A 14,122-nucleotide genomic window follows, 5' to 3' on the forward strand; every position below is an offset into this window, starting at 1 on the left:
ATAAATAAAATTGAATTGAATTGAATTGAATATTAAAGTCCTGTTTGTGGCACATTAGTATATGTGAGGGGGCAAACTCCTCAAGATGGGTGGTGACCATGGTGGCCATTTAGAAGTCGGCCATCTTGGATACAACCTTTGTTTTTTCAATAAGAAGAGGGCCATGTGACACATCTAACTTATTGGTAATGTCACAAGAAAAACAATGGTGTGCTTGGTTTCAATGTAACTTTATTCTTTCATGAGTTATTTACAAGTTTCTGACCATTTATAAAATGTGTGCAATGTGCTGCCCATTGTGTTGGATTGTCAATGCAACCCTCTTCTCCCACTCTTCACACACTGATAATAACACCGCAGGAGAAATGCCAGCACAGGCATCCAGTATCCGTAGTTTCAGGTGCTGCACATCTCGTATCTTCACATCATAGGCAATTGCCTTCAGATGACCCCAAAGATAAAAGTCTAAGGGGGTCAGATCGGGAGACCTTGGGGGCCATTCAACTGGCCCACGACGACCAATCCACTTTCCAGAAACTGTTCGTCTAGGAATGCTCGGACCTGGCACCCATAATGTGGTGGTGAACCATCTTGCTGTAAAAACTCAGGGAACGTGCCAGCTTCAGTGCATAAAGAGGGAAACACATCATCATGTAGCAATTTCAAATATGCAGTGGCCTTGAGGTTTCCATTGATGAAGAATGGACCCACTATCGTTGTACCCCATATACCACACCAAACCATCACTTTTGTTGTTCCAACAGTCTTGGAGGGATCCATCCAGTGTGGGTTAGTGTCAGACCAATAGCGGTGGTTTTGTTTGTTAACACCATTCACATAAAAGTTTGCCTCATCACTGAACAAAATCTTCTGCGTGAACTGAGGGTCCTGTTCCAATTTTTGTTTTGCCCATTCTGCAAATTCTGTGCGCCGATCTGGGTCATCCTCGTTGAGATGCTGCAGTAGCTGGAGTTTGTAAGGGTGCCATTTGTGAGTAGCTAATATCTACTGAAGGGATGTTTGACTAATGCCACTCTCCAGTGACATGCGGCGAGTGCTACGCTGTGGGCTCTTGCAGAATGAAGCTAGGACAGCCACTGATGTTTCTTCATCAGTGACAGTTTTCTTGCGTCCACATTTTGGCAAATCCAACACTGAACCAGTTTCACGAAACTTAGCAAGCAGTTTGCTAACTGTAGCATGGGAGATGGGTGGTCTTGTAGGGTGTCTTGCATTGAAATCTGCTGCAATGACCCAGTTACAATTTCGATCCGCTCCTCGACATGTCAATGGCTGTGAACAAAGAGAAACTTGTAAATAACTCATGAAAGAATAAAGTTACGTTGAAACCAAGCACACCATTGTTTTCTTTTTTTTTCTCTCTTTTCTTTTAAGCAGGGAAACAGTTTGCCCAGCACCTGAGCAACACATGTTATCCATTTTTTTAATCTCCTTTCAAGTTAGTTGAAAATCATTTGCCCCTTGTGTCATTTGTATCATGTATATTTATATGTAGCTAATCTGCAGCATGAGTACTGTCAAGAGAGATAAAAACGGATCCAGATTGTTCTTGAAAATGTGATGCTTTCCAAAAATCTGCCAAAGTTATGCTCTGATGCTATCAATTGCGTTATTGTAGCATATTTCATATTTACCATAAAGACGTAAAGAAAACATCTAGAAAGGGACTAGCAATCCTTTTTGGCAGGTACTATTCTCTTTTTTTCCATTTGATTCACCTTTTATTGTTTATTTTATTTTCACTTACTGAACATGGGACAGACTTGACTGGGGGAAAGAAGGGGAGAAAGAAAGAGGGAAAGAGAAACAGCTGAGAAGAGGGACGGGGGAGAAGGGCACACCATTGTTTTCTTGTGACATTACCAATAAGTTAGATGTGTCACATGGCCCTCTTCCTATTGAAAAAACAAAAGTTGTATCCAAGATGGCCGACTTCTAAATGGCCACCATGGTCACCACCCATCTTGAGGAGTTTGCCCCCTCACATATACTAATGTGCCACAAACAGGACTTTAATATCACCAACCATTCCCATGTTATTACGGTGTATCCGTATAAATGGCCCACCCTGTATAATTGCACCTGTCCACTGGTTAAATACAATTTTCTAGATCCGCCAGTGGAGGGGCAGTTCAGGGAGGCTCTACAGCACGGGGGTATTAGTCCCAGCTCCCAACCTAGTATAAGATCGTGTTGTAAAATATTATATACAATGTATTTTTATTTTTATTTATTTATTTATTTTTTTTATCTACTGATACAAAACATCAAGTCACAAGCAAAGGGGGAACACAGCATGGCACATGTTTAAACAAGGGAAGTTTATTCATTAAAATTATTTATGAATCAAATAGAACATAGATTTTCACCCAAAAACATTCACAAGGCACCAAGTCCGGTATCACACAGACATGTCACGTGATATTAAACTGAAGCTGTCAGCTCGGTAGAGTGGGCAATCCTGATAAAGCTATTCATTTTGTAGACTCAAGCTGCTCTTCATTACCGGCCACTAGATGTCACCAAAAAGTGCTGTGTTGAAAAGCTTCGAGTAATAAAGCTTTTTTCAATACAAGCTTGATTTAGCCATCAGTACTTTGTTGCAATAAGTAGATATTTCAGTACCTACATTTCAGAGGGTAAAGATAATGAAATACTATCTTAACGATTTAATTTTGTTAATTGGTTTATTTTACTCATCATTGTTGCAATCTTGAAAACAAAACAATGTTTATCTAAAAAATACTAATCATTTTGCATAATATTTGCATAACATCTTAGAGTTTACAGTTAAACTATTTCTACCTTTACTTATGTCAACATTTCAGCACATTTTAATCCTTAAATTTCATTTTTCAAGATTGTGAGCACTTCAGGTGAAAGCGTGTCCCTGCCACAAAAACAAGACGGCTCATCTTATGGTGGGATCAACAAGTCAGTCCAGTGATGATTCTAAAATATTTTCAAGGATTAGAAAGGAGTTCAAGATTAACTGTAAAATGAGTTCACTTCTCACTGAGGATGCTCGTGTTTTTCTTAAGAAAAATTGAGGCTGATAAACCGGAAAACTATCTTCTGAGAACTTGTCTCTTTGTGCAGCAGCGCAATATCTTCAAACTCTACTAAGTACAGCAGAAAAATGGTTTAACACAACTGCGGTTAAAAGGGCAGCCAAGGTAATTAATACAACGGTTATTCATTTATTGAATGGGTCATTCTATAAATGACTAATTTCAAAGACAAAACATTCACAAGCTTTGTGGTGTCAGCATTATTTAAGCTTTAATATGATTACAGATATGGTCAAAACCACTAACCACTCTGTTAGTGTTGAGGCATATTACACTCGGTATCCCAGAGCCTGTGTTCATCTACCCTGCAACGTCTTCATAGTAGGAGTATCAGGTGGTGCGCTGGTGAATATTGTCCCTACAAAAGCATGTGTCCCCCACAACGAGTGTCGGATCACTTTGCAGCAGCCCAGATCCTCAATCTGAAAGCCCAGGTGACGGTATCGGTCATCTGTCTCATACAGTGTGTTGTTGGTGTACGGGCCAAAGTACTGAGAAATAAGAAGGGACACACAAATATGAGACAGTTATCTGATCAAGACCATCGCCTGAAAAGCAACAATAGTCTCTATCTAGTGTGTGTGTGTGTGTGTGTGTGTGTGTGGTGGGGGATGGGGAGTTGCAATTGCACACCGCTGTCTGCACAAGTTTGTCCTGCCAACATTACAGCTTCCAAGAAATTTTCACCAGTTTTCTTCTGCAGAAATGTACATTTGTTATACACACAGCGCACTGCCACAATGAATCACCCTTAAATACCAGCCCAGGGACAGTTACTTTGAAGGTTTGTTATTCTGCAGCTGAATGACTGTGGAACAATCCAGAAAGGCAGCGGCCTGCCAAGCTAGCTGTGGACTTAGAAACAGCTTTTATGATGTCCTGTCTTCAAACCTACTGAAACATGTGAAGTTAAGCACAAAGTCACGCCTGTGCCAGAAAAGCAAATACATCAGCTTCTGTCTGGTGACCAAATATCTAACCAGAATCATGGTGCAGCCTCCAATGGACGTGTTTACATTTGATCATGTGCTTATTTCAGAAAACTCCAAATAAATCTAAATGTATGCACCAAAGACAAAATACCTGAAGATAAAAAGAAGAATTTAAAGGAATCACTAAAAGCGCCTAAATGCATCTGTCACAGACAGCTACCTGCATCTTGACTGTGCTGATCGTGGCTAATTCAGAGTTAATTCCATGTAAACATGAGCTTCTAACAGATTTCTCAGATTTATACTTTGTCATTTGATGCCATGTGATGTCTACACCCAATCAGCCATTTCATTTGTTGTTATTGTGATAAAATATCGTAAAAACACTGAACAGTTGTTGACAGGCAGAGTCAGAGATAACTTACAGCGAGGCCTGACGATGGGTCGATGAAGTCTGCCCAGAATCCTTCTCGCTGCAGCGCACAGCAGATCTCCCGTGCACCTGCAACAAACTACACAGCAGACACCACAATCATTAATTACTTCATTAATTACTGTAAAATAAATAATAAAGTGTCTCCTCCCCTTTCTCAATGAAACTCACGCATTTATTATCCGTTTCATTTTCACTTCTTTTCACACTACAGATGGGATGTACTACATGGATGTGCTACTACTGTTTTTAACATTAGTAACATCTCATATAATGCAGTTTCTGTAGTTCTCCAGAGGTGGACAGCTTTTCTAATAAACTCTTCAGCTCATCATCAGTGTTTCTTTTACAGACCTCTAATATTTGCAGTGCTTAGCTGTTGTAAAAGGTTTCTAAAATAACACTTACATTTATTTATTCTGAGTACTTGCTGTGATAATGTAGGGAGAAACCCTGTGATGTCTTATTATAGTGTAAGACATGTAAAACAGCTCAGCATTTAACCTTGTCAAGCATCTGCTCTCTCTCATCTTCCACCTCAGCAGACCATGACGCCATATCGTTCTGCGTCTTCTGGGTAACCGTGACAACCATCATACCACAGGATGGAGCTTCAGGAAACATTGACTGGAAATCTGTTTATAATTAGGAAACACTCGCATTAGACAGGAACACCGCTTCTCATGAGAAATACAAGCAATTTCAAAGTTATGCAAGGCTGAAAAATAAATGTATGAAGGATGCAGTTACAGCGATGTACCTTTCTTTAAGAGTTCAGGACACGCCTGTGTGGCACACTCTACTCTCGAGTTGTCAAAGTACTGTTCAGCTGTGCTGACTTTGCCAGAGGACGCAGGATTGCCCTTGTTCTAAGAAAGAAAAACACAGCTGTCAGAAAAGCGAATGTCACCACTCTCAGCGTATGAGCAACAACGCCAACGATACAAAACCTGGATATAGTTTCAGCATACACTGTTTTAATGTCTCTTCATTCTAAAATATTCAGACGGATGCTGGAGGTCTGGCTGCATGAATCATGTCACACCCACGATTGGCTAGCGTTACATTTTTTACACTTGTTAGCACCACTAAGTCCACACCACACTCCAATGAAAAGTTCATTTTTGACTGATTAAAAATGCATAAAAAAAAATGTCACACATCATTTTATCTTAAACATGTGTACGTGCTTGTGTTAGTCCGCGTAGGGAAATGACTCCTCTGCATTTAACCCATTCAGCCAGTGAAGCAGTGGGCAGCCACCGAGGAGCAGTGTGTAGGGACGTAGGGGTACCTCAGGGTAGCCGTTCAGGGGAATCAAACCCCCGACCTTCCAATCATGGGGCAACCACTCTACCTACTGAGCTATCCCTGCATATGATTATTCATTGATAATCTATACATACTTCAACATAAAATTCCTCTGACATTTATTTAATTGCACCAGTGTTTGTGAAATTTGTAGCAAGATTAACATTAGTAGTAATAACACAGCATAGTTTGGTCCATATTTGTTTTGATTATTAAAAACATTCATAAGGTTCTCATTGGACTTACAGAGAGCTCTCTAACAGACTGGGCTAGAAGCCACTCATGCTTCTGATAGCAGGATGGAGCAGACAACACATCTGGTAGCATTTTGTTTGTCAGGCTCTTCTGTTGCTCTGTCAATCCTTCCAGCTGGCAGTCAAAGCCCACATTACCGGGCAGCGGGAAGCGCTGGTCCTGGGGCCCGAACGGCGCCATTATGTCATCAGGCCGTAGTGTCTGCAGTCCTTAAGCACAACATAACAAAGAAAAGTAGCATGCACACAAACTGAGCTTACACAAAGAAATAAGAAATTACAAATTTTGGTCAACGCCAATATCACTTCATCAGAGTCCGAGGTAACGACTCTGTGTCAACCTCCGTATATCTCAATTTATTTTGTGTTATTAGGTCTATACCTAATACCTAATCTATACATAAGATGCATTAGATTAAATTACTGACTAGAAAAACATGTTGTAGTTAATTAATGTTCAAATGTATAAACTTAAAATAAGGCCATACCTTTAGCAGAGTGAGAAGTGGCCAAAGCGGGCTCATTTAAGCCTGAAGAATCAGCAGCAGAGAAGGCTCTGCCTCCAGCCACACGATACACCAACACATGGAGCCCTGGAAGGTAACTTACCAACCTGCTTCTGCTGCAAAGCACCTGCACATGCAAACAAACAGTACAACTGTAAATGGCAGTCTCTCAGGTACTAATAATAACAATAATAATGCTGCTGAACTCAGACACCTGAAACACCACCAAAGGTCTACATCACAGGTGTCAAACTCCAGGCCTCGAGGGCCGGTGTCCTGCAGGTTTTAAATGTGTCCTTGATCCAACACAGCTGATTCAAATGGCTAAATGATCTCCTCAATATCTCTTGAAGTTCTCCAGAGGCCTGGTAATGAACTGATCATTTGATTCAGGTGTGTTGACCCAGTGTGAGATCTAAAACCTGCAGGACACCGGCCCTCGAGGCCTGGAGTTCGACACCCCTGGTCTACATGGTCAAAGGTTTACAGCAGAGGCCTCGAGCTCCGGTCCTCGAGGGCCGGTGTCCTGCAACTTTTCCATGTGTCCCTGACGCAACACACCTGAATACAATTAGTAGATCATTAGCAAGCAACCTGACTGCATGCTGAGGTGGCAATTCAGCCATTTCATTCATGTTACAGCAGTTCATGAGTGAATGAACATGGTGCAATAAATGTACTGTTAAAAGTGTATTTTCCTTAACACTTACATTTACTTGAGTAGGGTTAGAGGTTGCCACTTCAGCAACTTCAGTTCTATACTCTTGCTAATGACCTACTAATTGCATTCAGGTGTGTTGCAACAGGGACACATGGAAAGGTTGCAGGACACCGGCCGTCGAGGACTGGAGTTTGAGACCCCTGGTTTACAGCTTCATCTTGTCATCTGTCAGTTTGGAAAGTGATACAAAGGTTTTGGGATTCTAACAAAGTTTTTCCAGGAGTGATCAATGACTCATCCAGGAACTGCAAGCTTCATCTGCCTCAGGTCAGAGTTTCAACAATGACAAAAAGAGACTCGGCTAAAATGACATGAGGGTCCCAAGGCAGAAATGTAACCTTTTGGAAGGTCTCATTACATATAGAGAACAGGAAAAAAAAACATAACAGTCAAACGTGGTGGTAGTGTTAATTGATGGATACATGAATTTTGCTCTCAACCAGAAAATCCTACAATCCTGAAGTCCAGCCATAAGTTTGTACCCTGTAGCTCAAGCACACTTGGGTTATGCAGCAGGACAGTGATGTGAAAAATTCCCATTTTAATAAATGAATAAAAAAAAATAAAAAAAACTGAAGTGCTTAGACAAAGTTCAGACTTTAATCTGAAGATGCTGTGGCGTGGTGTTAAACAGGCCATTCATACTGAAATACCCTCTAAAGTTGCCAAGTTAAAATAATTCTCCAAAGTGTCTCTACAGGAATGTCAAACATTAATGGCCGTTTATTGCAAACAGTCCAACCAGTTATTAAGTTTATTCAAAAACAAACAGAGGTGGTCTGGCATCAAACTGAAGCTCCCTACATCACCTCGTTCTCTGGTTATCACATTCACATACTCGTCTATCCAGCAGGTTGAAAAAAATACCCCAATTACATTTTGTATTTACTCGGGTTATCTTCGTATAATATTACAAATGTTTGTATCTAAAACATAAATGTGAGAACTATGCAATAAATTTAAAATAGAAAGAAATATTTCACGTTATTCAGTGTTTACAGTGGTGCTCTGTGATGGTGATCACTGCAGAGCATTAACATCAGAATAAGATGAGAATATTACAAACTGTTGTTTGACAAACTTACACTGGTCATCCTAGCGTGCTTCTGATTATCTGCAGTATCCAGTGAAGTCTCTGTAAGAGTCCAAGACTGTGTCATCAGGAAACATTTCCAAACACATTCATCACAGAAGAAACGCTGTACGACTACCACACCATCCTGACTGATCCGCTGCTCAGTCTGCTTCACTCCTTTTAAATCTCATCTATTCTTTTTGAATCAGAATTAAGGAAGTTATGTATGAATCATATAAGCCACTCTGAAGTCCAGCAATCCTAATCAAAGATGAGGCATGTTTGCATAGCTAAGTGGACTGCTGCTCCCACGACTTGGCCCCGGATGGATGGAAATCCACTGACTGGATTGGTATCAATGTACGTCAATAGCATAGCTCTGCCACTGATCTGCTTAAATAGCTGGATGTAAGCATCTTAAGAAGCAATCGTGGTTTGAGAAACACACTGTTGGTAGCCTAGGATAGCCGATGGTAATGTGAAAAACAACTTATGCCAGGTGATGTATGGGGAAACAAACATTAGCATTATTTTACAAATTAAAAAGAAATCTGCAAGAGTTCAAGGCACCGGGATTTTGATTAGGAGAATAAAAGCTATTTTAGCTATTTATAGATAACAGGTTGATCCCACTACAGCTACTTCACAAAGATGGTTTTATTCTTTGCGATGTTTCGTTATACTGAGCAGAAAGCTCCCGATGTCAAACGTGGGCGTGTTTCCTAAACCAGCAGCTGACGGAGCGAACAGGTGTGTGCAGGTGAACTCGACACATCGTCGAGCTATTCAGGAGTGTGTCGAGGGCAAAATGTCAGCTCATGATTTGAAACACGGAGGTACGACATCAAGCGGAAGCTGTTTGATAAATTAAAATAATCGCATTGTTGTCAGCAGATAATATTGATAATATTGAAATCTGCATTTGCACCAGCTGGAGATGGAGAGAGTCCTTTAATCTTGTCAAACTCCGAGACAGATTTGCACACAGAGTCGACCAATCGGTAAATATGACGAATCTGCGGATTGAATGTGTAAACAAATCTAACCAGTTAAAGTAAAACCAGTTAACTACTGTAATCTTTCGGCTTTAGATACATCTGGGAACTTCTAGTGAGTGTAATAGCACGTTTCACACGGTTTATCCTCACAGCGGTATGACAACCGATACATTTTAGTAAGAAACGCTATCTGCTGATAAGCTAACAAGAGCAGAACATAACTTACAGGATTTTAACAAGTCCAAACCAGATGACTGCGTTAGTTTGTTCCTATTTATACTTCCACAAAATCGTAGAAAAACAGTCGACCTTTGAAAACATGAAGACACTGTCCAAATGAACGCGGGCAACTCACTCTAACAACATTTCTGGCTTTGACCTCGGGGGAAGGGGGGGGGGGGGTTCTTCGTTTTAGTTTCAAATGAGCTTAGAGGTGCATTACCGCCCCCTCCTGGACAGGAGTGTGAATCAGGAACTTGGAATATTGGGAATAAAAAAAAAATCTGCAGTATTGAACCCTTTCTTATCACAACTTTCAACAGTTGGCCATAGATGTGAGACAGTGCCTTTCCAAGCAGGGTTTCTACAGTGGAATGAATCTTCAGCTCCTCCTATTAACGTCTTCCTGTCCAGGACACAAGCCCGGCATACTAACAGTACATGCTGAGCAGATTCCATTTTTTTGCAGTGGGCACACAATCCCATTGGGTGCTTGCCTATTAGCTGTAGTGTTTTATTAAGCCCTGTATGACCTATCCTGAGATGGGTAATTGTTATTTCACTATTTTGTGACCGTGACCGAAATGTATCTGAATGTTGCAGAAATCAATTCCTGTATCGCTGATATCCCAGTGCTTCTGCCAAATTCAAAGGATTTGAATCCTCAGTGCATGAATCATTTTCATCTGTGCATCTGCTTCCCCAGAAAGTGCATTAAAATCCCCACAACATATTATTTTCCCTAGACCCATGTGTAGGGAACACCTACACCCTACACCTACATATTAAACACCTATAGTGTTTAATATGTCCCCAGTGATCCTTTTACATAATTTATAGTAGTTGATCATTACTGCCTCATCTTCCAAACCTTAACTGTGATTGTCTTGTGCTCTATATTTACACTGACTAATCTATATCATATTCCAGTTCACACAAATGTGGCCACCACCTTCTTTTGTATCATTCTTCATAGCTGTATATTCATTTATAAACAAAGTACCACTCTGCTTTTATCCATGTTTCCATATTACACAAGGTTTTCTTTGCAGATGAGATACTGTTTTAGTTCCTGCCCATTAGCAATAAGACTTCAAGCATCCCACTGCAGAATATTTAGGACCACAATGAACTGCCTCCTCCTGGCTGTGAGCTAGGATTTCTACCACTCAGCATTTCCTGAGCTGTCTCCCACACAGACCCGTGATTCCCAGGTCTGTAGTCTTCACAATTATTTGGATTTTTTCAGTTTTCTTGTCTGTTTGAGTGGTGCAGTTTATTACAGCCTCCATAAATAGCACAAAATCATTTTTGTTCATAACCAAAGCTTCTTTTCTGCTTCTGCATGCCATCAATGGATTTTACTCTCTGGATCTCTGCTGCCCTTTTACTTGCCTCATAACCACGAAAAGCTGAGATATGCTCACCTCCGCAATTGCACCACTTTAACTTTGCTCTTTTTCACATTTACCATACTCGTGTCCACCTCCAGTGACATGCCCATATCTTTGGCATTTAAAGCAAACCAAGGGAGGGGGAATATAAGGCTGAACATCCTAATTCATATAACTAATGAAAAAAGTTTGGATGGTAGCCTTTCCTCCATAAATTTTTAAATTACAGCTACACTGTCACATTTCTCTCAGAGTTTTTAAGCACTGTGCCTCGATAACCTTGGATCCTACTATATTTCCTTTGACTTGTTCAGCTGAAACAGCTGTTGGTACACCAGAAATGACTCCAAAAACATATTTCTGTCCTCAATCAAGCACCTTCCTGAGAGAGTTTAATTATTACCTTGGATTCCTCATTCTGCTTCCTCGATGCAGCGCTACTCTGATCACTATCAGTGCCATCTGTATTTAAGGATACCTTTTGCAACTTACAGTGGCTTACAAAAGTATTCGTCTCCCTTGAACTTTTCCACATTTTGTCACATTACAGCCACAAACATGAATCAGTTTTATTGGAATTCCACGTGAAAGACCAACACAAAGTGGTGCACACGTGAGAAGTGGAACCAAAATCATACATGATTCCAAACAGTTTTTACAAATAAATAACTGAAAAGTGGGGTGTGGTAATTGTTCAGCCCCCTGAGTCAATACTTTGTTGAACCAGCTTTTGCTGCAGTTCCAGCTACCAGTCTTTTAGGGTCTGTCTCTACCAGCTTTACACATCTACAGACTGAAATCTTTGCTCATTCTTCTTTGCAAAACAGCTCCAGCTCAGTCAGATTAGATGGACAGCGTTTGTGAACAGCAGTTTTCAGATCTTGCCACAGATTCTTGATTGGATTTAGACACCAGACAAGTCAAGGATAAAGATATTGAGACATTTAAAGCAGGCTTAGGCTAAAAAAAGATTTCCCAAGCCTTGAACATCCCACGGAGCACTGTTCAAGCAATCATTCAGAAATGGAAGGAGTATGGCACAACTGTAAACCTACCAAGACAAGGCCGTCCACCTAAACTCACAGGCCGAACAAGGAGAGCGCTGATCAGAAATGCAGCCAAGAGGCCCATGGTGACTCTGGACGAGCTGCAGAGATCTACAGCTCAGGTGGGGGAATCTGTCCATAGGACAACTATTAGTCGTGCACTGCACAAAGTTGGTCTTTATGGAAGAGTGGCAAGAAGAAAGCCGTTGTTAACAAAAAACCATAAGAAGTCCCGTTTGCAGTTTGCCACAAGCCATGTGGGGGACACAGCAAACATGTGGAAGAAGCTGCTCTGGTCAGATGAGACCAACATGGAACTTTTTGGCCAAAATGCAAAACGCTATGTGTGGCAGAAAACTAACACAGCACATCAATATCTTTATCCTTGACTTGTCTGGTGTCTAAATCCAATCGAGAATCTGTGGCAAGATCTGAAAACTGCTGTTCACAAACGCTGTCCATCTAATCTGACTGAGCTGGAGCTGTTTTGCAAAGAAGAATGGGCAAAGATTTCAGTCTGTAGATGTGCAAAGCTGGTAGAGACAGACCCTAAAAGACTGGCAGCTGTAATTGCAGCAAAAGCTGGTTCTACAAAGTAAAAGTATTTGTAAAAAATGTTTTGAATCATGTCTGATTTTCGTTCCACTTCTCACGTGTGCACCACTTTGTGTTGGTCTTTCACGTGGAATTCCAATAAAATTGATTTATGTTTGTGGCTGTAATGTGACAAAATGTGGAAAAGTTCAAGGGGGGCGAATACTTTTGCAAGCCGCTGTATGTCTCCAACATTTCTTACTACTGTTCACTGTATTCCAACCATTTTCCTTTTCGTTAACCAACTCCTTCTCTAGTGGATCACTACCTCATCCACTGCTCTCCTCTGGTAAACAATCAGAAGTTAAATTCTCGTGATTCCTAATGGCTTTCATAGCTGTATAGCTGTTGCTCGAAATCCACCCCTAAATATTCCTAGAGCCTGGGCTTATTTGAGCCAGTCCCAGCTGTTACTGGGTGACAAGGGCTAAGTATGTCAATTTCCAAATATTTCAAGATTCAAGGTTCTTTATTTGTCACATGCATGGTTATACAGATATAACACGCAGTGTAATGGGACCTGATACACTCCTCGACTGTGCAAAAAAGAGAGGGGCATGATTCAACACACGGATGGCCTGAGGATAAAAGCTCCTCTTGAGCCTCTCTGTCCTTGCCCGGATGGTGTGGAACCTTCTGCCTGATTGCAGAAGTTGGAGCAGTTAGTTGCCAGGATGGGACGGGTCCTTCAGTACCTGCGCTGCTCTAGTCCAGCACCTCCTGGCGTAAATGTCCTGAAGTGGGGGGAGAGCAGTGGCGAGAGGACACACCCCTGTGGTGCTCCTGTGTTGATGGTGATGCTGTTAGAGACGCATCTACCCACCCTCACCACCTGAGTTCTGCCAGTGAGGAAGTCCAACACCCATGCACACAGACGGCTGTTGACTCCCAGATCCCTGAGCTTTGTGAACAGTCTGCAGGGCACTATCGTGTTAAACGCTGAACTGTAATCAACAAACAGCATTCTCACATAGTTACCCTGTTTCTGGGTTCAAAGTATATGACCATATAACTTTGGGGACAGTAGTTTCTCATAAAAATGTTATGAAAGGTTCCCAGAAAGTTGATTCTGTTTTTCTGCACAGTTTACTGTTTTCTTTTGTTTGAGTCATCGTAGACCTACACGAGGTTTTATGAGTTTATGTGTAATGAAATGTGATATATGAATAAAATTAACATTTACTCACAATGAACCTAGTCCATGCACGATCTTGGAATGTGGGAGGAAGACAGAAGCCTACTAATAAGAAGGTTGGTCTGCATGTCAGATATCCATGGACAAGATACTAACCCCAAGTTGCTTCCAAAGCATCCACTGGAATATAAATGTGCATGAATGTTGGAAAGAGCTTAGAAAGATGTTCTTGTATGAATGGGTGAATGACTTTGAGTGGTCAGTTAAAGCTCTATATGAGAAGCGGTCCATTTACCATTTACAGAGGGAACAGTGGTGTGAGGCAACAACTAATAATGTGCTAATGATCATGCTGCCCAGCCAGGAGCCACAATAAAACAACATGTGACTCTGGCAGCAGTGCTAACACTGT

General features: G+C 41.1%; 1 protein-coding gene across 2 annotated transcripts; it reads right to left on the reverse strand.

Annotated features, from left to right (window-relative positions):
* Positions 1 to 2,320: 2,320 nt before the first annotated feature.
* Positions 2,321 to 9,710, reverse strand: mmadhcb (metabolism of cobalamin associated Db). Of its 2 annotated transcripts, none has more exons than XM_085435036.1 (8): positions 9,549 to 9,710; positions 8,335 to 8,384; positions 6,511 to 6,655; positions 6,015 to 6,232; positions 5,218 to 5,326; positions 4,962 to 5,092; positions 4,450 to 4,536; positions 2,321 to 3,583 (listed from the first exon to the last, which is right to left on the reverse strand). In XM_085435036.1, exons 2-8 carry the CDS (start codon positions 8,341 to 8,343, stop codon positions 3,389 to 3,391), a joined length of 894 nt encoding a protein of 297 aa, XP_085291162.1. In that variant the 5' UTR covers positions 8,344 to 8,384; positions 9,549 to 9,710; the 3' UTR covers positions 2,321 to 3,388. The 2 variants fall into 2 exon arrangements, with proteins under 2 accessions (XP_085291162.1, XP_085291163.1); XM_085435037.1 differs by having other exon boundaries at positions 9,678 to 9,707.
* Positions 9,711 to 14,122: the final 4,412 nt, after the last annotated feature.

Source organism: Copadichromis virginalis, linkage group LG16, assembly GCF_057382275.1.
Source record: "Copadichromis virginalis isolate Kocher_CV1m ecotype Utaka linkage group LG16, C_Virginalis_male_GT1.1, whole genome shotgun sequence".
Taxonomy (NCBI): Eukaryota; Metazoa; Chordata; class Actinopteri; order Cichliformes; family Cichlidae; genus Copadichromis; species Copadichromis virginalis.

Bases quoted from the DNA above. Each gene is read 5' to 3' on its own strand.
- mmadhcb (XM_085435036.1), bottom strand. The intron at 4,537-4,961 runs GTTAAATGCTGA...TCTGCTGTGTAG, and splicing joins GAGAGCAGATGCTTGACAAG to TTTGTTGCAGGTGCACGGGA. The intron at 3,584-4,449 runs GTAAGTTATCTC...CTTATTTCTCAG, and splicing joins ACCCATCGTCAGGCCTCGCT to TACTTTGGCCCGTACACCAA.